General features: G+C 36.7%; 1 protein-coding gene and 1 long non-coding RNA gene across 9 annotated transcripts in view; both read left to right on the forward strand.

Annotated features, from left to right (window-relative positions):
- VEZT (vezatin, adherens junctions transmembrane protein) overlaps positions 1–21,626 on the forward strand; it is a 65,730-nt gene extending 44,104 nt beyond the window's left edge. For 3 of the 8 annotated variants that reach the window (XM_028531800.2, XM_028531802.2, XM_028531801.2), the window contains 6 exons: positions 3,175–3,322; positions 5,599–5,930; positions 8,212–8,405; positions 11,086–11,186; positions 12,703–12,910; positions 16,215–21,626. In XM_028531800.2, the coding sequence (XP_028387601.1) occupies positions 3,175–3,322; positions 5,599–5,930; positions 8,212–8,405; positions 11,086–11,186; positions 12,703–12,910; positions 16,215–16,729 (1,498 nt within the window). In that variant the 3' untranslated portion in view covers positions 16,730–21,626. Of the gene's footprint in view, positions 1–3,174; positions 3,323–5,598; positions 5,931–8,211; positions 8,406–11,085; positions 11,187–12,702; positions 12,911–14,901; positions 15,015–15,092 lie in introns of those variants that run through there. The other 5 variants (XM_036019428.1, XM_036019430.1, XM_036019429.1 and 2 more) reach the window with 5 other exon arrangements.
- LOC118499158 lies at positions 8–2,430 on the forward strand. Its single transcript, XR_004901673.1, has 2 exons — positions 8–639; positions 852–2,430. It is a non-coding gene; the product is annotated as an uncharacterized LOC118499158 (long non-coding RNA).
- Positions 21,627–21,927: the final 301 nt, after the last annotated feature.

The raw sequence follows: 21,927 nt of genomic DNA on the forward strand, positions 1-21,927 counted from the left end.
TATCCTTTTTTTGTCTAAAAGTAAGAAAAAGAACTGTTTCCAGATTCCTGAATATAGATCTTATAGTTGCATCCTGTAAAAGTTATATATAACCCGAGATTGCCTATTTTAAAGCTAATTTCCATCATTACTTCTATTTTAAAACTGGAAATGCATTCCAGGGGGAACGACAATAACAGACAGGAAGATAGTTCTTCTGTTGTCATGTGGCTCATTTTTAACAAGGAAAAGACTGGAAGTCCCTCCCTTTACTGGTCCAAAGAATAAAGTCTGGCTTTGCTGGGTCTGACATTTTCAAACTTACTAAACATGGCCAATTTGTGTCATGACACGGAAATAAACTGGCAACAGGAAATCCTTCCCCTTTCAAAAAACAGAGGCTCTAGAGTCAGATCAGCTACCTTTAAATTTTGGCTGTATCCGTTGCTGCCTAGGAGACCACAAACAAGTGTCTTAACTCTCTGTACTTTGCTTTATTCATTTTTAAAATGGCAATATTAACATAGTCTTTTTGACTGTTTGTTGACATCAAATGAGTTAGTACATATAAAGTCTTAGATAGCATCTGGCACTCAAAGAAAATACATGATAGGGTGGGTCAGTCACTTAAATTTACCAAATCAAAAAATTAGTTGTTAGGTCCTGGCTGGTGTAGCTCAGTGGATTGAGCGTGGGCTGTGAACCAAAGGGTCCTCGGTTCAGTTCCCAGTCAGGGCACATGCCTGAGTTGCAGGCCAGGTCCCCAGTGGTGGGCACATAAGAGGCAACTACACATTGATGTTGTCTCTTCTTCCTCCCTTCCCCTCTCTCTAAAAATAAATAAATAAAACCTTTAAAAAATTAGTTGTTAGGAAATAAAGGAATATAAGATCTTTATTTTAATTAAAGTTCATAAATAAAGTACCCATAAATGGGTAAATGGACTATAAAGACTACACCTTCTGTATGCTGGATACTCTAGCACTGTGCATACATACAAGTATATTCACTGTACTATACTACCTGTTTGGTAGTATAGAAATATAGAAATTGAGAGAAAGCATTTCCATTTTAGTCAAGAACTTAGCCATTTAGTTTCCCCACTAGCTAATACCTGCCTATTATGGGCTAGGAAAACCGAGCAAAAATGTGTACTATTTACTTAATTTTAAAGACTTTTGAGTGCAGTCAGTAGGTAAGTCAGTATTCACAATACAGTGTAAGTGCCCAGTGACCTTCCAGCATAGCAGGACAATGTACTAGGCCTGTGGGGTCAGAGGGCTATTAGTGAAGTGGTGCCTGAGCTGACCCTCAAGGAATTAGTAGGAGTTGTCCTGAAGATGGTGAGAGTCTGCATTCCAAGTAGAAGGAAGCAAAAATGTAGAAATAGAAATTATGATGCTGTGGCATGCTAACGGCAAGTTGGTACTCATTTGGTGAATATTTATTGAGTATGAGCTCAGTGCTTACCAATATACTAGCACTGTTATACAGTAGTAAACATAATAAACATAGTTCCTGCTTCAGGAGCTTAGAGTTTAGTGAGAGGCAGGGGAGCAAGAAGGGGTAGCCTAACAAAGCTCTCAGATTGTGTAAGTTCTCTGTGCCAATCATTTATCTAGACACAGAGCGCCTAGCAGTGAACAAGGCAGACTTGATCCCTGTTATCATGGCATTTGCCTTCTGGTGGGTGAAGTGATGAATGAAAAGCAGGCAGATAAGATTTTCACTTATTTGCCATAAAGAAGTAAAACAACTCAGTGCAATAAGATAGTGATTGGTGGGTTGATGCTTTTAGTTAGATGGTGGGGTAGGCATCTCTGAGGAGCCAACATTTAAACTGAGGCTGAGTGAGGAGAAAGATTATGTTCCAGTTAGATGGAACAGCAAGTACATAGACCTTGTGCAGGAGTAAATTGGGCATGATTGGAGTACAGGAAGAAGGCCACCGTGACTGGAGCACAGTGAGCAGCTGGGAGTGGGTGAGATGAAGTAGGCAGGGGCCAGATCCGGTTCTCCACACAGGAAAGCCTAAGAAATTAAAAGTAAATGAACCCACCAGCTGTTTCTTTCAAAAGACCAATAAGATGCATTAAATCCTTGCATGCCTGATCAAAATAAAAAGAGTGGAAATATATAACATTAGTAATGAGAATAGACCTATAACCATATATACAAAAGAAATTAAAGTAATCATAAAGGCATAGTATATGGAATTTTGTGGCTGCAACTTTGAAAATGTAGGGGGAAATGAATCATTTCTTATCAAAAGACAAATCTCTGAAAGAATTGAAAAACTGAAGAGATTAGACACGTGATTTTAAAAAATAATACTCCTTTTAAAAAAGAAACACTTGGTTATATGTAAACAAGGGGAAGTGTGCAGCTATAAAACATGATAAAGTTCTTGATGCACAACTGTGGAATAATGTTCAAATTATATTGTTAAATGAAAAAAAGCAAAGTGCAGAGAGCGGTGTTTATGTTACCCTCCCATTCGTGTATGGAAGCGATTATGTATATATGTGTATGAGGAGATAAGTGTGTATATGTACGTGCATATTTCTACATACACTTATATCAGGATTTGCTTTTACATGTGTATGTATATATAACATCTTGAGGATACACAAGGTACTGGTAACTGGGATTGCCTTTGTCTTTGGGTAGGGGGACTAGGTGACTAAGGAATAGGGGTAGAAAGTATAGAGGCAGGCAAACAGAAGCAGTAGCCTGTGCCAGACAACCTAGATAGAACAGGCGTGGTGTTACTCGCCTGGCAGTCTATGCACTTTGAGATGAAGGTCAGCTAGCGGTGTCCCACAGCACACAGACTGGGAGGAAAGCCAAGTATTTACTGTAGGGTAGTGAGTGCCTGAGCCATGATACAATAAAGTGCACAATGTAATACAGTCTCAAAAGGTGTCAGAAATAACTGAAATTAGCCTGTTAGCATTTGTGAATAACTGAATTTTTAATACTTTAGATGTAAAAATATTTTATTCACAAGGATCCTGTAAAATATCTGAGGTATGTCAATATATTGGATTTTAAGATTAGTTTCTTTTAAAATTATGTAGATCTCCTCCAGTCAAAGTTCACAACAAAGAATAGGAAAGGTAATGCTGGGCAGGTTTAGTGTACCCTTTAGGCTGTAATGAAAAGTCTTTGTTGATTGCCTTAACCTAATTTAACCTACCCCCTGAACTCTGAGAGTGACAATGTGACCAACTACATCTGTGTGGTGCCTTTTAAGGAGCTGGGCCTTGGACTTAGTGAGGAGCAGATTTCAGAGGAGGAAGCACATAACCTTACAGATGGCTTCAGCCTGCCGGCATTGAAGGTAATTCATTGGAGGAAGGGAGGGAAGGGCTGGTGGAAAGACAGATGCTCTTGGATTGTTCCTGTGCTTTCTGAACACAAACGGTGCACCTGTTTTCTCTTTTATTATTTCTGAATACTATCACTGTAATAGCCTTACTGATGTTTTTGAAGCTGCCTGTAAAAGCTTAGTATATTATAAAGGTTGGGTAAGAAGATCCTTATAGTTTGATACCAAAATACTTAAAATTCTTAATGTAAGCATTAAAGTTTGGCGATAAGTGAGTTTAATGGGGAGCCAATATGAGTGATTTTATTTACTAGCCATTTGTTTCAACAAACATGAGTAAAGAACTTTGAAGATCTATGTCTTCCCTTTGGTAAATGTCCACAATTCTTGTTTAGAACAAGAATTTTTTTCATATATTAAAAGCCACATCGAAGGATACACTTGGCCCTGGTTGGTGTGGCTCGATTGGAGCATCCCATAAGCCAAAAGGTCGTGGGTCTAGTTCCCAGTCAGGGCACATGCCTAGGTTGTGGGCTTGGTCCCAGTTGGGACACGTATGAGAGGCAACCAATCGATGTTCTCTCTCACACTGATGTTCCTCTCCCTCTCTCTCCCTCCCTTCCCCCGTCTCTAAAATCAATAAGCATGTGCTTGGGTGAGGATACAAAAAGAGAGAAAAAGAGAGATTTTGTCAGTTCTACTTTCACAATATGTCCAGAGTCCAAGTACTGCTCACCTGTTACCGCTAACCACTGTAGTATAAGCTACCATTAACTCCATCTGAATTACTGCAGTAACTTCCTAATGGGTCTCCACTTCCCTCACCTCCCTGTCTTCTCTCAACACAGCAGCCAGAATGAACCTATTAAAGCATAATTCAGATACATAACTTTGTGCTCAAAACCCTTCAGTTGCTCCCCATTTCTGTTAAGAGTAAAAGCCAGAGTTACTTTAGTGACTTGATCACTTACCACACTCCTCTTCAGCCATACTCTCTTTGTTCTGCAGATGTGCCAAGTACACTCCTACTAAAAAACTTTGCAATTGAACCTCCTGCTCCCTGCAATTCTCTTCCCAGATGATAGTCTCATGCCTCAATTTTGGATCAGACTTTTTTAGAGCCCTTCCTGTCTACCTCTCCCTCTCCCTCCTCTTTTCCCTACGCATGCACACAGAAATACATAGTCACTGTTCCCCATCTCCGCGGTATTTTTCCCCACAGCGCATCAGCAAAGAAACTATGTCTTTTACTTATTATTACCTCTTGTCCCTATACTTGAATATAAGCTCCATCAGGGCAGGGATTTTTTTTCTTTTGTTCTCCTCTATATTGTCAGCACCTAGAACAGTTCTGGTACATCATAGGTGTTCAGAAATACTTGTAGAATGAACAAATAAAGGAATAAAGAAGATCATTATAATCATAACATTTAATGGTTAATAAGACTTTATGAGGTAAGCTTATTTATATTCCAAAATTCCTAGGTAAGTTTGCCTTTAGCAGTTTGGAAATTTGACCTTGCTTATTTTTAAAAAAATAAATCAATGGTAAATTAGTTTTACATTAAATTATCATAATATTCAGTTAATAAAATAGTCTAAAAATGTCCACTTTCTTAGCTGTGCAAAACTGGACTCAAAATTGGTTCAGTCCTCTTTGTAGTATGCTAACTCTCATTCCTACTAGATTGCTTCCCCGTGTGTGTTTGCTTGTTTGTGTTGGAGTTGTCCTCCTCCTGAACAGGACTATATCTGGAGAAATCCTTTGCTGCGTGAATTCAGAGCATGTCTCTCAAGAATGGGTTTTATAGTTTCTCATGCCAGACATTTCTAGGTATGAACACCCTGGAACTGATTTTTATGTTATTTCTTAACTGTTTCCTAGCCAAAATAATGGTGTGATTTTGAACCCCAAACTCTGGATCCATCAGTAACTTGTTTCTTTGGACTTAATGTAGATTTATTATTCCTTCTGTCTTCTTTTCTTCTTTGTGTAAAATTTTTAAACAATTCATCAACATTTACTTCTAATAGGTGTGCCTCATTCCATCAACACTTCCCTTCTAGGTTAGAGCTGTATTAAATTACATACTGGTGTTTCCTGCCATATCAGGATCATAAGTTCCCATGTGTCATGACTACATAATTTGATATAAAATTCTCAGAGTCTAATCTTAGAGTTAATTCAGGCCCAACTATATTCATTACTTAGGATAAAGTGGAAAATTTAAAGTTTGTTTTGAAAGTTGGCAAATATTTTTTATTGATCTAGTTCTTTTTTCTTTTAGGTTTTGTTCCAACTCTGGGTGGCACAGAGTTCAGAGTTCTTTAGACGGTTAGCTCTGTTACTTTCTACAACTAATGCACCTCCTGGACCCTTACTTACTTCAGCACTTTTGCCTCATCGTATTTTATCTGACGTGACTCAGGGTCTACCTCATGCTCATTCTGCCTGCTTGGAAGAGCTTAAGCGCAGCTATGAGTTCTATCGGTACTTTGAAACTCAGCACCAATCAGTACCCCAGCGTTTATCCAAAACTCAGCAGAAGTCAAGAGAACTGAATAATGTTCACACAGCTGTACGCAGCTTGCAGCTCCATCTGAAAGCATTACTGAATGAGTAAGTTTAGAAGCTATATAAGGAAATGTCCCCATGATTAGCAAGCTTCATTCTTATGCCATTGTGGTTGTTGGCTTGTGTCCTAGCTAGAAAGAAGAAGCAAAATTGAGACATGCAGCATGAAGGATGGTTTATAGCTACAAATATAGCAGAGAAACGTGATATGTAAGTACTATATTGGGGGAGTCATTTATAGTTTTAAAAGTCATTGTTATATATAGCTATAGAATAGTACATTGCTATTTTTCTCAATAAACTCAGCAGATTTGAACATTTCCCTGTAGCACAGGACAAGGTTTTTGGGCCTGATTGGATAGTAAGATGGAGGGTGCATATTTGTTGATCTTCTATTTTGCATGGTGTTGCTGGTACTCTGTCTTGGTAAAATGTAGGGTGCAATCACTTTGGTGAAGTCTTGTTGTATAGGACTGGATCAGATGGATGGCTGGGTTCATGTTGTGTTGGTAATCAGGAAGGTCATAGGAATTTAATTAATTTATATGATTGTAGTTAGTGTACTTGACCCCGGCTACCAGGCAAGAGTGGAAGGGAGAGGGTAACAATCAGTTTTATAATATAAAATGGGTCAAAAGGGCTTGAAGTCTCAGTAAAATCAAATGACTAGTTTACTAGTGTAAAGGGGGATGTGGTGTACAGAGATAGGAAATTAAGGTCATAAAGACATTTTGAGAAGATAAGCTTTTTCCTATCAGTTCAAGGTCTGGTATTAGGTGTGTAAGGCTGATGTCAAGGTTAGGTAGGGCACAGGGCAAAATTAAGAAACTGTGAGGCAGGGATGTTCCAGTGGTCTGTAGCTGCTGTTCAAAGAAAGCAGGTGAATGCCACAGGGAATATGGCAGGTCAGGCGGTCTCAACGTGAGTGGGTAGCAAAGGTTGGACTCTCATCAGAGGAAAACCAGTTTTCAGTGGAAAGGTTTATGAGGTAAAGCCAGAGTCTCTAAAGAATTAATTTGTGGCAGTAGAACCAGAAACATGCTGGGCCTGAAGGAATGCATTATGGGAGAAGATGGCTCTGGGAAGAGTACCGCACTGGGCAGATACGCAAATGAAAAGGAGGGGCTTTGCTTTCTTGTAAGAGATTGTGGGATAATGATGGGAAGTGTATGTCCTGTTTTAAAATGAAGTATTCTGTGTTGCCTTTCAAAATATTTTAACTGGAGAGTATACCAGTAATTATCGTATCTGATTTGTTCTTGTTCTATAGCACTGCTACACACAACTTTTAAAAGTCTTATCTAAAAACTGTTGTTTCACTCCCTTTGCTGTTGTCTCCTTTGCTTTTCCCACTCTCACTTTCCTATGTGAAGACAGTAACCCTTTAACTGCTCTTCCTCCTCCGGAGTGCTCACTGCTAGATAGTTTCTGAGGCATATATTTGCTTTCTCACTTAACCAAAACCTTACCTGGTTTCAGAGTATAGCAGCTTAGACTGAAGTCTATAAAAAAAACATTTGGCAGAAAGGGTTTGCCGTAACTGACTACCGTCTGCCTTTTTGTCTTTATTTCTCACTCTTTTTCCTTCAATCCAGCCAAAATGTATAAGTTGCCTTTTTCCTTTATTCCATCTGAAGTGACCTTCCTCATCTTTGTACGTGCTCAAATTTTATCCATCCCTCAGTACTACCTCCAAAGTACCTCTTCCTTAGCCATTCCCTATCTGTACACATTGCTGGTAGCAACTCCCCCTCTTCTGAATTCGTACAACACTGTGTTTTCATCTCTGCGATATTTTAAAGCTGGTTCATGTTAAAGCTGGTTCAACCCAGCTTTACAGTTTACCAGTTGTGTGACTCTGAGCCAGTTTCTTCAGCTCTCTGGACCTAATTCCTCACCTGTAAAATAGAAATAAAGTGCTAGTTGTAACTTTTCATGATACTGTACTATATTTATATATGTGTATAATCTCTGTGGTTCGGTTACAAGTTTCTCATCAGTAGAAGATGCGTTTCTACTGCTTGGGTTTGACTTGTCCTTTCAGGACATACCTAGTATGTAAGCACTATTTGTTGAATAAATATATAATACTGCTTTTTTAAAAGTGTGGTAAAATACACATAACATAAAATTTACCACCTAACCATGTTTAAGCGTATGGTTCAGTAGCATTGAGTATATTCACATTATTGAACAACTATCACCACCTTCCATCTCCAGAACTTTTTTCAGCTTATAAGCTTACTTTCTTAAATAAGCCCTAAAAATTATAAATTTCCCATTTTATATTTTAGAAATGGTGAAACAATTTTCCTTTATCACTCAGGGTAATAATTCTTGAAGATGAACTTGAAAAGCTTGTTTGCACTAAGGAAACACAAGAACTAGTGTCAGAAACTTATCAAATCCTGGAACAGAAATTAAGGCTGATTCAGCCTCATGTTCAAGCAAGCAACAATTGCTGGGAAGAGGCCATTTCTCAAGTGGACAAGCTGCTACGAAGAAATACAGATAGAAAAGGTACCTATGAGAGACTTCTTGTGCAGATTCTACTCCAGTATGATTTCATTAGGTACCTTTCTTGCCACCGTGACGAAACTGACTTGACAAAACTTCTTAGTTTACTGAAAAAGTGGAGCTTACATGTACAAATTGATACTGAATATGAAGTCTTGGTTCTTAGTAATGTAAAAAAATCAATATGATTTGAAAGTTCACTGAATCATCTACCTAATTTTTAAAACCTTAAATGAAGGGATAAATATTAATAGTATTATTTATTATTACAACTTCTAGAATCTCTTTTCCAGTTAGGGTAATAATGAGTTTGACATTCATGGGCCAGATACTGAGTTTTGCTTTTAAGGTAAAATATTTACTTTTGTTATTCAGAAATCATACACAATCTCACCTTCAACAGAAACCTAAACAACAAAACAAAGAAACAAGCAAAATATAGTCAAAGACACTGAAATAGAGGACAGGCTGACAGTGAACAGAGGGGAGAGAAGAGGGAATTTCAGGGGAGAGTGGGAAGGGTTTACAGGAACAAATTTAAAGGACACATGGACAAAACTAGGGGGAGGGAGGTAATGGGAGGGAAGTGGGGAGGGATGGGTGGGTGGGCTGGAATGGGAGTAAAAGGGAGAAAACTGTACTTGAACAATGATTAAATAAAATTTTTTTAAAAAATGAAATCATATACAAATGCTACGACAGGTGGCACCAAGTGTTTGTTTCCAGGGGTCGAAGCTGCATTGAGTACCATCACTTAATAGTAACACGGCAGTGCCTGACACTGCTAGGTAAAGAGACAGTCTTGAAATTCTTCACAAACCTGCTTTAACTTGACCCAGATTTCATACTTTGTTTGACTAATTTCACTGGAACTGTTTGACATATTAATTTTTAACTTGAGCTATAAACCAGTGCCAGGTTTATTCCTTAGCTTTTATGATGAGGCTAATCGGATTATGTACAGTAGTAGTATTTTTGCCAAAGGTAATTAATGTTTTATCATTCTGTTAGTCATTGTTTTGTTTAGAGTTAAATCAGTAATACTTTGTGTAATGTCTTAAACATGCTGAATAAGTCCTTAGATAGTAAATGTATTAACTTTTTTCAAAGGAAATGTTAACATACTAATTACTGATATATTACCAGTAGATTTACTTTATATCTGAAATGTAAATAGTGAATAATTTTTCCCCAAAGGATAAATTTGCCATGGATTTTTAATAGGTGCAAATATTTATGCATTTAAGCTTTTGAAATGACCCAAGTCCATAGCTTTTGAGTACATTTTCTATTAATAAAAATACCATTGGTATTAAAAGATGCATCCTGCTTCCCCTCTTGGCATATTCTGAGATGTTGAATCTTAGTCACTCATTTAAATATGATTGTTAAAACTGTCTCTACATTATTAGGCAGGTGATAAGCTATTTCTTAATTATGCTCTGTATATGGCACTTTTGTTCATACATGGTAATGATATGAATTAAAATAGAAGTAATTCACCAAACTTTTCTCACTAAGATGCACATAGTGGCCATTTTTTTAATCCTCACCCAAGGACATGTTGATTTATATTAGAGAGAGAGAGAGAGAAACATCAATCAGTTGCCTCCTGTAAGTGCCCTGACTAGGGATTGACCCCCCAACCTCCTGGTGAACGGGGACGATGCTCCAACCAACTGAGCCATCCAGCCAGGGAGGGTTGTGTCTTTTTTTTTTCCAGTTATTTCAAAAATTACAGGAATATCGCAAGAATAGTTCACAGTACCCTTCATCCAGATTTCCTGGTTGTTCACATTGGCCTTATTTATATATCTGTATATAAATTCCTTTGGTGATATTCTGAACCATTTGAGAGTAAGATACAGACATGAAACCTCATTACCTATAAATACTTCCATTTATATTTTTTAAAAACATGGACATTCCCCTACATGGCCACAGTAACCATCAAGATCAGTAAATTAACATGGATACAATATTGCCGTCTAATCCACCAACCCCATTCTAATTTCACTGATTGCTCCAGTCATATTTTTTAATGTCCAGATCCAGATCCTACATGGCATTTAGTTTTCGAGATCTTTGTTCTCCTTTGCCCTTTCTTCTCTTTCATAATAATTATTTTATAAAAGAAATACTTTGAGGTTATATAAATATCCTTTACTCATCCCCCACTATTAAGCATTACTTACTAAATGACTCAGTAGTATTATTCCTAGATATTTACCCAAGAGATATAAAAACTTAATGTTCACACAAAAACATATACACAAATGTTTATAGTGGCTTTATTCATAATCACTAAAAACTAAAAGAAGCTCTTGCCCTTCCACTCGTAAATAGATAAATTGTTATCTCATCTATATAATGGAATACTACTCAGCAATAAAGAAATGAACTACTGATTGATCAATAAGGTAGAGGAATCTCTAATGCACTATGCTAATCAAAAGAAGCCAGGCTTAAATCACCACATATTATTCCATTTATATGACACTCTTAAAATAGTTAAATTTAATAGGAACAGAAAACATTAATGGTTACTAGCAGGTGGATATGGAGGGAGGAATATGGTATAAAGGGGCAGCGTAAGTAAATGTTCTTAGGTGATGGAACTGTTGTGCCTTTTGGTTGTTCATTAGATATTCACTCATTTCTGTGTGGCCTGTTTCTTTTTAAGACAAACCTGATGTGGCGTGTGAAAACCCACGCTGTACTGTGGTACCTTTGATGCAGCCTACTCTACACATTGCAGACAAAGATCCAGTCCCTGAGGAGCAGGTAAGGGTGAAAATTGCCTTTTTCCCCCTAAAGAAGGGCTTACCTACACAAAGAAAATTGCTTTTTCCCCCCGAAAGAAGGGTTTATGTGTACAAAGCTTACCTACCTCTGTTATGTGACATGGTTAACTGTTGAATAAGTGTTGAATTTTTGTTTCTAATGAGCTTCAAAATCACAATATATTAAATTTCTATCAAATCATTAGTTCATAGTGCCTTGAATTTTAATCCATTGAATCTCCCAGTAAATTTTTTTGATATACATACCTAACTGTCCATTTCTTAGACACTTACAAGTGACTAAGCACATTAAAAATTAGTGCCTTGGCAAAGGTGCCTCCTGCGATGCCTGCAGTGTTTTTCTCCTGGTCTGAGTGGCGGCACCGGCACGTGTACGTGCACAGAAGTCCCGTGCACTCAGCTGGTCCGTTTGACTGCATCTGTGTTACACCTGGCTTTCGAAAACAATTTTTAATGCATGCATGAGATATTGACAAGGATTTATTTTGTTCATCCTAAGGAAAAGGAGTTTTCCTTAATCCATCTTAATCCATTGAATCTACCAGGAAATTTTCTTGTTATTCATATCTAATCATCCACTTCTTAGACACTTAAAAGTGATTAAACACATAAAAAAAAAGAAGTTTTCCTTACATCATATAGTCTATTCAGTATTCTTAATTGCAAAGGGAGACCAACCCTACTTAGTTTAACAAACAGGAAAATTTTTTAAAAATATTACATACCTGACAATATCTCAGAGGGCCAGGTAATCAGGCTTGAACCAGGCTGGGGTAAAAATCTTAAATATCTGAAAAGAGCTGTTCAAGTAGCAACATCAGTGCTAAGTCGCTGGGCGCGGACACTGCCACTCGCTCGTCAGTGCTACCTTCAGAACCTCCGCTCTGGAAGCTTGATCTGCTCCCTTTCTTACCAGAGTGGATTCCTCAAGATGACTGCTTCTTTTATAACAAACTTCACAATCAGATCTGACCCAGGTGCATCCGATTAGAGCACTCCAAGTCATTTGCCTGAGCAGAACTGCGAGGGAGGCTGTGTAAGCGGTGATCCTACCATCTGGCTTAGTGCTATGGAGAGTCCTAGATGAGATATTTCCCAATCCTAGGAATAGTGTTCGGACTTGTTGGAAAGTCAGAAAGCACCACAAATGTCTACCACGAGACGACTGACATCCGGACCACCTCCCCAGACCACCAGCCCTGCTCATTTTGATTGGTTTTGACAGAACTAATCACTGTAATCTTAACTAGAGCTGTAGAATGGTATCAGAGTAGAAAAATGATTGAAATAATTTAAACTTTCTTATTTACAACCCTTTTTAGTATCACTGAAGTTTTTTCAAGTTTTCCATTTACCTGTGTTTGCTGTGTTTCCCAACTGTGCTTAATGACCTGTGCCAAGAGTCTTCCTTTTTTAATCTTGGACATTAAACAAATGAATCCCACTAGAAAATTATCTGCTTGAAGTAAAGTACTTGTTCTTTTATTCATTTTCAGGAATTAGAAGCTTATGTAGATGATATCGATTTGGACAGTGATTTCAGAAAGGATGATTATTATTATTTGTCTCAAGAAGATAGAGAGAGACAGAAGCGTGAACATGAAGAATCCAAGAGGGTTCTCCAAGAATTAAAGTCTGTGCTGGGATTCAAAGCATCAGAGGCAGAAAGGCAGAAGTGGAAGCAACTTCTATTTAGTGATCATGGTAAGCATTGACTTCAGAGTAAAAGGTTATTTCAATATAGGGGGTTCCTTTTTCTTTATGCATCTTATTTTCGTTATAGAATTCTTAAGGCACAATGGAAAAAATGTAATAAAGATTAAATAAAAAAATAGAGTACAATCTGGAAAAAAATTCTTAATAGCTATAATTTAAGGGATCTATCAGTAAGTATAGTCATAGACATAAAATCACTTCTAGACATAAAATTAACTTAATCAATTAAAGTAGGTATACAATGAAATTGGGAATATGGAATCACACTTTTCATTAGGTTTTGGTTTGGGGGGGTTTGACTAAATTTGTTTTCGGAATGGGCAGTGAGTTGAATAAATTAGAGTGTTTTCAAATTTCATGAATTTGAGATTCTGAACTCTGTTCTCTTTATGTTGATATTATAAATACATCAGCGAAGCACAAAATAAATAACTGAGTTCATTCGTGAAACACATAAATTAAGACCTAGGCCACTGAGCTGCATCATTAGGGTCACTCGGTGATTTGAGCACTGGAGTAGTGGGAGCAGAGGAGATGGCTCTGTGCACACTGTCTCCATCCCTGGATTTGGACAGAGTTGGATAACTGCTGACACCTAACATTAGCCTTCAATGTGTTTCTGCTTCCCACCCTTCTTCAGTTAAACTTCCTGGGAGGCAGGGGAAGGAATGAGGGGAAGCTTAATAATTGACAACATTAAACTACCTAATTTCTAGATGAAGAATTAATTCCTATGGATTTCTAAGAAGGTAGAGTGGGATTTCCATTTTAGAAAATGTAGATCAATTGCCTTCTTTTCCCTTTCTCTTTTCCACTCAAAAACCTTCTGGAAAGTTCCTCAAGGTTATCTTTTCTTCTCTTAGAAGCCCTACCATTCTCATTCTCCCTTATCCAGATGTACATTTCTTGATTTTATCCTTCCTCTTTCTTCGCATTGGCCTCTTTTATAGTCCAGGTCTCCATGAGATTATGCTCATGTATTATAATAGCCTTTTTAGCTGACTTCCATTTTCAATGCCATTTTCGTCTAAGCTGTCTGTAGAGATAGTTTCTAAGATTCTAAGGTAGCTTCTATCCAGATATTTCTGAGACAGAATATTGATAATGGCTCTCTATCTTAAAAACAGTGGTGCCCCTTTTTATTGTTTTAACTTCATTTCCTGGTCTTAAGCCTTTTATCATATGAGTCCTTCATATCCAATTTCACAGTATTTCTAACATAGAGATCTTCCTCTAGTTATATTTATCTAATTAGACTATGGTTCCACAAATTTTCTGTTTTTATTTGTGAAAAACATTCATGCTGATCCCTTTACCGAAAATTTATCTTCCCCAAGTTGTCCTCTCCGCCAGTCTCCCCTGTGACTCCCCCTCTGACGGCTCCAGCCCTGCCACCTGGCCGACCACTACAGGCCTCCCCCAGAGGGCACTGCAGTGAACGGAGGGCAAGTCCTGAGCAGCCAAGCATGGAGGAGATTAGGGTCTTCCTTGAAGCTGCAGTAAAAGTATTCCTGTAACCTGCTTGTTCATGTAGTGGGCCTACATAAATCAGAGATTGAGAGTATAATGTTTTAGGCACTGTTGTTTTCTCTCCATTTGATTATTTGTGTCTCTGTAATTAGTCTCCTCAAACAAGGGTTGCATTCTCTACAGTATTCATTCAGCAAATTATTCAACAAGTAGTTCTTAATACACTTTATTGTTATATATCCCTAGCACACAAATCAAGAGACAAAAATCTCTGTACTGCTGGGGGTTTATGTTCTAGCACAGTGTTAACACACTTGCCAGCTGACCCATTACATGGATTATGTCTGCCCCCCATTTAATCAGGAATAATCTGCAATAACCAGGAAAACCAATCAACTTCTAGTAAAAGTTCCATTTTTTAAACCAGCAGATTTATAGATTAAAACTGCACATGAAGATTGAAAATAGCATCTTATATATAAACTTGTACCCTTTTTTTAATTGTTTAGTAGTTTCTTCATATGTCTTTAAAATTATCCTATTGACAATATGGACAAAGATAGAACACTGAGACAAATGTGTTTCTTTTTCAGGTATGTGCTTTTGATAGTTTACATTTGAAAAGGCAATAATGCTGACTTAGTTTGTGAAAGTAAAAGCTGCTGATATCATAAAATGCTTTTCCCGTGAAATCTTTCAGTACGTCTTCCAGAGTTGTGTTCATCTCTGCCTGCAGGGGCAAAGTCCGAATGGAATTAGAGAGGGAGATTCTGCACTGGAACCTGCCGTGACCAGTCTTTTCTGTTGTTGCTGCGTCTCTAGTGGAGTTACTGCAGCTTAGGGATCTGTTTCTTGAAAATGGACACGTTTTACAAAATTGCATTTAAATAAACACCAGATCTTCAGGACGCACTTTTTTTTTCTTCTGCCATGCTTCATAATATGTATGTTGTATTGTACTAACCCCTCACACTGGGAGGAGAGCCTGCCTAGCAAGCAACCCACTGCCTACTAACGTCAAGAGGGGCTAAATAAAACTCCATTTCCCTTGAAAGGACAACTTCTGCCGTATGGATATATATTATACTTATGTATTACGCTTTGTGCTGTAGTTGATCTTGAACAAAGATTTTATTTCATTATATATTTTTCTGTGACATTACGAAATGTGTAGAAGTTATGGCTTTACTTTCCTAGGGTCTTGTTAAGTGGTTGGCAAGTAAGTTGAATTGTATGTTTCATTTGTTTTTCATGCTGTTTTAACTTATAAACATATCTGTGTAGAAAATATGGTTATTATCTAGATTATTTAGGCTTTTTATCTGGCACATTTTCAGTGAAAGCCGTGCTACTTCTTTGTTAATGCAGTGGTCCTTGAAATTTAGTATGCATCAGAACAAAGCAGGAGGCTTGTAAAACACAACTGGAAGTCCCATGGAAATGGGACATTTTCCAATTCAGTAGGTCTGGGGTGGGGCCTGAGAATTTGCATTTCTACCAGATTCCTAGGTGATGCTAACTGATGCTGTTTGGTTTAGAGAACACGCTTGAGAACCACTGCTTTAGTATTTTAAATAAGGGAATACATGAGGTGTTTTCATCTTTATAAAACCCCATCTCATTTTATTTCTTAAATATTTTATCTCTTAAAACATTCTCGGTATTTATAAATTTATATTGATTTTACTAGAAACTTTTATTTAGCCTTTATTTATTCTTTATAAGAAAAAACCTACTGGAAGTTTAAATTAAAGTTTAAATTATTCTTGGGTCCTTAGTTATTATTTTTCTTTCTTTCTTTTTGCTTTTTTCCCCTTTAAAGCTGTGTTGAAACCCTTGTCTCCTGTAGACCCTGTGGAACCCATAAGTAATTCAGAACCATCAATGGATTCAGATATGGGGGAAGTTGGTAAAAATGATATTGAAGAAGGAAATAGTAAACCCTCCATAACTGACAATGAAATATGTAGTAGGACTGAGTATTTATGTGAAAACTCTCTAGACGGTAAAAGTAAAGGCAATTCTACAAATGAAGGCTTCCTGCAAGAAGCTGAAGAAAGAGCGTGTTACCAATGGGAAAGTGAAGACGACTCCCAGCAGGCAGGTGTTGGTGACCTGACCCCTTCCCATCCAGCTCCCAGGGACTCACTCCAGCCCTCCATTAAGCAGAGGCTGGCGCGGCTGCAGCTGTCACCGGACTTTACCTTCACCGCCGGCCTCGCTGCCGAAGTGGCTGCTCGGTCTCTCTCCTTTACCACCATGCAGGAACAGACTTTTGGTGATGAGGAGGAGGAACACCTACCACAGGAAAACGAAAATGAGGTAGAAGAAAAGTAAGAACCAAGATTTACATGAAGGATTTTAAATTGTTCCTTTTATGAAAGTGTTTTTTAGCTTCAAGACTAGATATTCCACTGGAAAGGGAAAATGAGTGTAAGTTTACTATATTTAAAGCTAAGATGTGAATTTACAGGAAGAACCCTGGTTTGAACAACTGATCTGAAAATAGTAGTTACCTGTATGGCAGATCTTTTAGGAAAATGAGAGAAAGGTAAGGGCTCTTTTGAATAAACTGCTGTTTTGTTCACAGCACAACTGATCGGCCTTGAAAATTCTTGAAATACCTTCATAACAATGAATTTACCCTTTCTTGCCAGAATTTGCTACCATAAAATGACTGGGATAGTTCTGTTGCAAGAATATTAACATTTAGTGTGACTCCTTTCTACAGTTTTCTCGCAGTTAATAACTGCAGCTATTATGTTAATAACAAGTTGTTTGTATTTTATTTTTGTTTATACCAAGTCTTAAAGATACAGGTTCTAAATAAAAAAAAAAGTTTTCATGCAATTGATGTGTACTGGGATTTGGAACTAAAAATCACTTCTAAAAGTACTTGGGTTATGACATGTTTCTTACGTTTCCCTGTTCGTGTGTATTCAGTAGTTAATTTTAAGATTTCCTAATGATACTTAAAAAAAATGTACCATTTTAAGAATTACCCTTTTAAATCATTGCGTGCTTATCTTTTTCTTTCTTGTTGCAACTAGAAGAGCTTGTGTCAAAGGGGGATCCCTGTGGTCCATCCAAAGCCGCATCCCCAACTTTGCAGCAAGTTCTGACAGTTTGTCTAGAGATGATGGGTGTCATTAACGTAAACAGGCCACCAGGCTGCTAAGTTCTTACTTGAGGCTGTCCCCTCTCCTCCTGAGTAAGATTCTGGAAATATCCTGTCACCTTCCTGGAAAGCATCCTTGTCTCCTTAATACTTCATTCACAAACTACCTCTTGAAAGAGATTGCTTTCCAAATTGTCCAGTCTCTTCTGTTTTGTTTTGTGTTGTGATTGCATTTTTCAAAGAGTGATACTTTCAGGGGGATATTGTTTTTTGAAACCCATAGCTCCCATGTACTGACATAGTTTATAGACATTATTTGGGAGAAATGTAGGGATAACTCAATATATGCAGCTGCCCTAGGAAGAAAATTCCATGATTGAGATTGCTTTAGAATCAAGAAACACATACGAACTCCTGCAATGTAGCACTTCAACGGAGTAAATTTTCATGAAGCAGAGGGTTTTCCTTTCAATAATGTAAGGAGATTTATTTTTTATGCTGAAGAAAAACTTGTTTCTGCTTTATATGAATAGTATAGATCTTTTGTACGGTAAGTGATTCTGCCAGTTGCCAAAAATTCTGTGAGTTTTCCATAACTAAGCTTTTAGGAACAATTCCTAAGAGTGGGTCTGGTTTACAACTTTAGAAATAAGAAAACCATTTAGAGTTTACTTTCTTTTTTAAATTATTTAGTTTGTCAGCTCTTTTTTTCCTTGGACTTAGAAGAAGTCATTAAGAGAAAACTTGGTAATCTTTCTCTTAATCTATAACCTTACACAGGAAGAATTTGATTTTAATAATTTTTAATTTTTATTTTATTGCACCATTTTGGGAAAAATAGCTTCATAATATTTTATCAGTTTTATTCAGTGATGTCTAAAGTGATACTTTTTAATTTTGAAAGGCTTATTTTAATCAAGAATTTCTCATCTTCCAGTCTGATCTCTTTCATTCACTAGTTGTTACTTAGTTCAATGAAAATTCTAGTTGTTGAAATCATTATATAATGATTGTAGAACTTTAATTGAATGTTCTTATGATGTTTGTAGTTTTCAAATTTTCTTATCTTTTAAAATATTTCCAACATAAAATACTATCGTTCCTGTGAAAATTCCTAATTTTCTTTCATAGTAGTCTGAAATCAGCGTTCTGTTTTTTCATGGGGGGGCTATATTAAGGTAAATTGGAGGTCTTGTTTTTAAAATGCAGATGTAGGGGCCACCCTCCCAGTAATTCTTAGTCATTCATTTTGGAATAAGACCTTGGTGATGTTATGTCCAGTAAAATCTAAGAAACTCTGTATTGGACTTTACACTTCTTGCCATGAATACCTTAAGAAATAAAACGGGACAATGTAATGTAAGCGGATATTCTTACTTGTTACTTTTTTAAGAATATTTCACTTTATCTTATCAGGCTTTTGACTAATTTTAATGGCTGCCATCCCACATCCAAAAGAAACTCTCTAGGGAAAATATTTTGTGGGAAAAGTTTGTAATTGTGCTTTCCAAATTTTACAGTGGCATTTTGACAGGATAATTCTTGTTAGGAGTAATATCCTGACAGCTTTTAATATGAACTTTTCTATTGTTTTAAGCCTAGTACTTAATGTAAGAATGCACGAAAAAAGCTATTTAGATCAGTCTTGAAGACAGAAATTTTTGTCTATAGTTAGGAAAGTCATGGCAATAAATAATCTGGTAACAGTTATACATTATCTTAAATTATCTTTTTTCAGCTTTCATAAAAACTGCATATCTGGCCTGTCTAGTGCCACTCTTGCTGGTCTTTGATTTGTGGTCCCTGCTTATTTTCACAAGTTGCCTCTATTATCTGACTTAAGTCCTCATTAAATCTAATCGTACTTACAGCATCTGAATATATTGCATTAGGAAATGATACATTGACTCGTTTGATTTATGAAGTTACCAGAGACAAGCAAATCAAGAGTAACACATTTAAGACAACTCAGTCAGGAAACTTAAGTATATTGGTTTAAGGATTTAATGCAGAAGGATAAGCCTAAGTTTAAATCACAGGCCCATCAGTTAAATGCTATGGGTGCAGCTGACTTGGTAACATCACAAGATATTTTTCCAGCAAAACCCAAATCCTCCAGATTACTTAATGATGTTTGTGATTTCTGACTTCTCAGAAATAATTAACAGTAAAACCTTTGAGACTGAAAAACAAGATCTGGTTATAAAAATGGTAGTAAAATAGGTCAAAAATTTAAAACTCAATTCTCTTAAAAAGAAGTCACATTCTGATTCACATAATAAAAGTGTTACAGCTTTTATTGTTAAAGCATAAAAAGAGTCAAATTCTGATACATTTCACAGAATTATAAACCAATAGAGTGCTAGAGGGATCCTGGAAGACATTTCACTCTGGTGACGCATATGCCACCAGTAATGTAAAATATGAACTATTTCAATAAATTATTAGAAATCATGTAGGAAGAAAAGTTCAATTGATTTGGTTTACTCATAGTATACAGTTTCTATACCTAAACAAAATAAGGAACCAAGAACTAAATACCATAAGACTTGGTATAGCTCAGCCAACTCATGATTTGAACTAAAGGAGGTGTCACGCCATGAACGACAACCAGACAAAACATAAAGGTTGGTTTGTTCCCCCAGTTATATTTGTAAGAGCATACACGTGCGACTCACTTTATTTTAGAACGTGAAGTGACAAATATTTTGGAGGAGAAACTACGGGGAAATGCCCTAAGTGTAGTACCAGTTGATTCATCTGTAATCATTGATAGGTGGCTAACTTGTATAAGTTAATTTTTCAGGTAACTGAGACAAATCCATTTTATCATTAAATATTTTTGACAGTCTAGTAGAAAATTTTCTAAAATGTACTTTCTACTTCACTTTTTCTAGAGTATTGAGGATATAATTTTAACTTTTTTGTTGTTGTCTTTAATCACATCAATTCCTCTCATGGGGCAATAATCAGAAACTCCCCCTTCAGGGCTACTGACACCTATAATGCCCCTTGACTACAGGGTTCTGTATTGCTATGCTTTCTGAGTTATGTCTGTTTTTCACAGTTTCTCTGTCTTTTCTTATAATCAGCTGTCACTTTTTGCTCTGTCTTGTGTGCCTGCCTCCTGCACTAGGCCCCTAATTTGCTGCTTCTAATCCGCTGTGGACTGAGAAACCAGATTGCCAAGCTTGCTAGAATTGTGTCTAAAAGAAGAGTAAGTAGACTGAAAGAAGGCTGAGGGGCTTTTCTGTCCATAAAGTGCATGGACTTTGTGGAACTTGTCTGGCTGTTGAGCGTACTTTTGTTTGCCTCTTAGTTCTTTACTAAGAACTTGCTAAAGAACATTTGATTATATATATGATTGCCATATATTTGCAGTATTAATTCAGTTTCTATATATTGATGTTTCTAGGACTCTCCATTAATGAATTCAGCTATAGAAGAAAATTTGACTGTCATCTTTTTGTGAATCATTGTGTATAGCTTAGGGAAATGTTAAACATTTTGTTCTTAATTGTTCCTAGTATAGTATACAGACTTAAAACTTACAGCACTGTAAATGTGTCTTCAACTCTGTTCACCAAGATTTATATTCTAGAACTATTGGTTTGAGACTAAACATGCATGGCTAATTTAGTAAGAACTGGGTAACTGAATTTTGGGAGAATGAGTCATTCTAGATATCCCAGTTTTCTATGGAGCTTAAACTAAACATTGAAATTTTTTGGAATAAGTTTTGAAGGAAATCTTTTAAAAACTTAATATACATTGCTGTCCTCTTAAATGGTATATGAAATATATTTTAATCTTTTTGATGTCAAAATGGTCATTATTAATAGTAGTTATTACTTATAATGTGATAGACTAGGCATTGAGATCTGTATGTCCTTTACTAAATGACTCCATTCTGCTGTGCTTTTTTCCTTTACTTGTCTTGGCTTTTTAATAGTTCTGATTCCTGCAGTTTATGTCACTGCTTGCTTAAGTGTGCCTGTAGCAATAGCCTTCCTCCGTCCTCACAACACTCCTCCTAGTCTGCTTTGGTCTTGAAAACAAGGTGACTGAGACTGCTAGAATAATGTATAAAGTGAGAGTAAATTGACTCAGTAAGGATCCCCCCCTCCCAAAAAAAAACAGGATTGTACTTAAGCACATGAATTTTGTGACATCTATTACTTTAGTATGCATTTCATTACTATCTTAAAAATAAATGAAGTTACTAGGTTAGATACCTGCTCTCAAAATAGAAGAGCTTTCATTGTACAGAAGGAACCATTTCGTTTTTATGTTACCTTTTTGTATTTCTATCCTCTAATTAAACCAAAAAAATTAGTCCACTCAAACTAGCATTTTCTACAGTATTTCCACTTAAGTTGAATATCACGTGCTGCTAAGAATTTTTTTGGCAAGGCAG

This window comes from Phyllostomus discolor, chromosome 2 (genome assembly GCF_004126475.2).
Source record: "Phyllostomus discolor isolate MPI-MPIP mPhyDis1 chromosome 2, mPhyDis1.pri.v3, whole genome shotgun sequence".
NCBI classification, from domain to species: Eukaryota; Metazoa; Chordata; class Mammalia; order Chiroptera; family Phyllostomidae; genus Phyllostomus; species Phyllostomus discolor.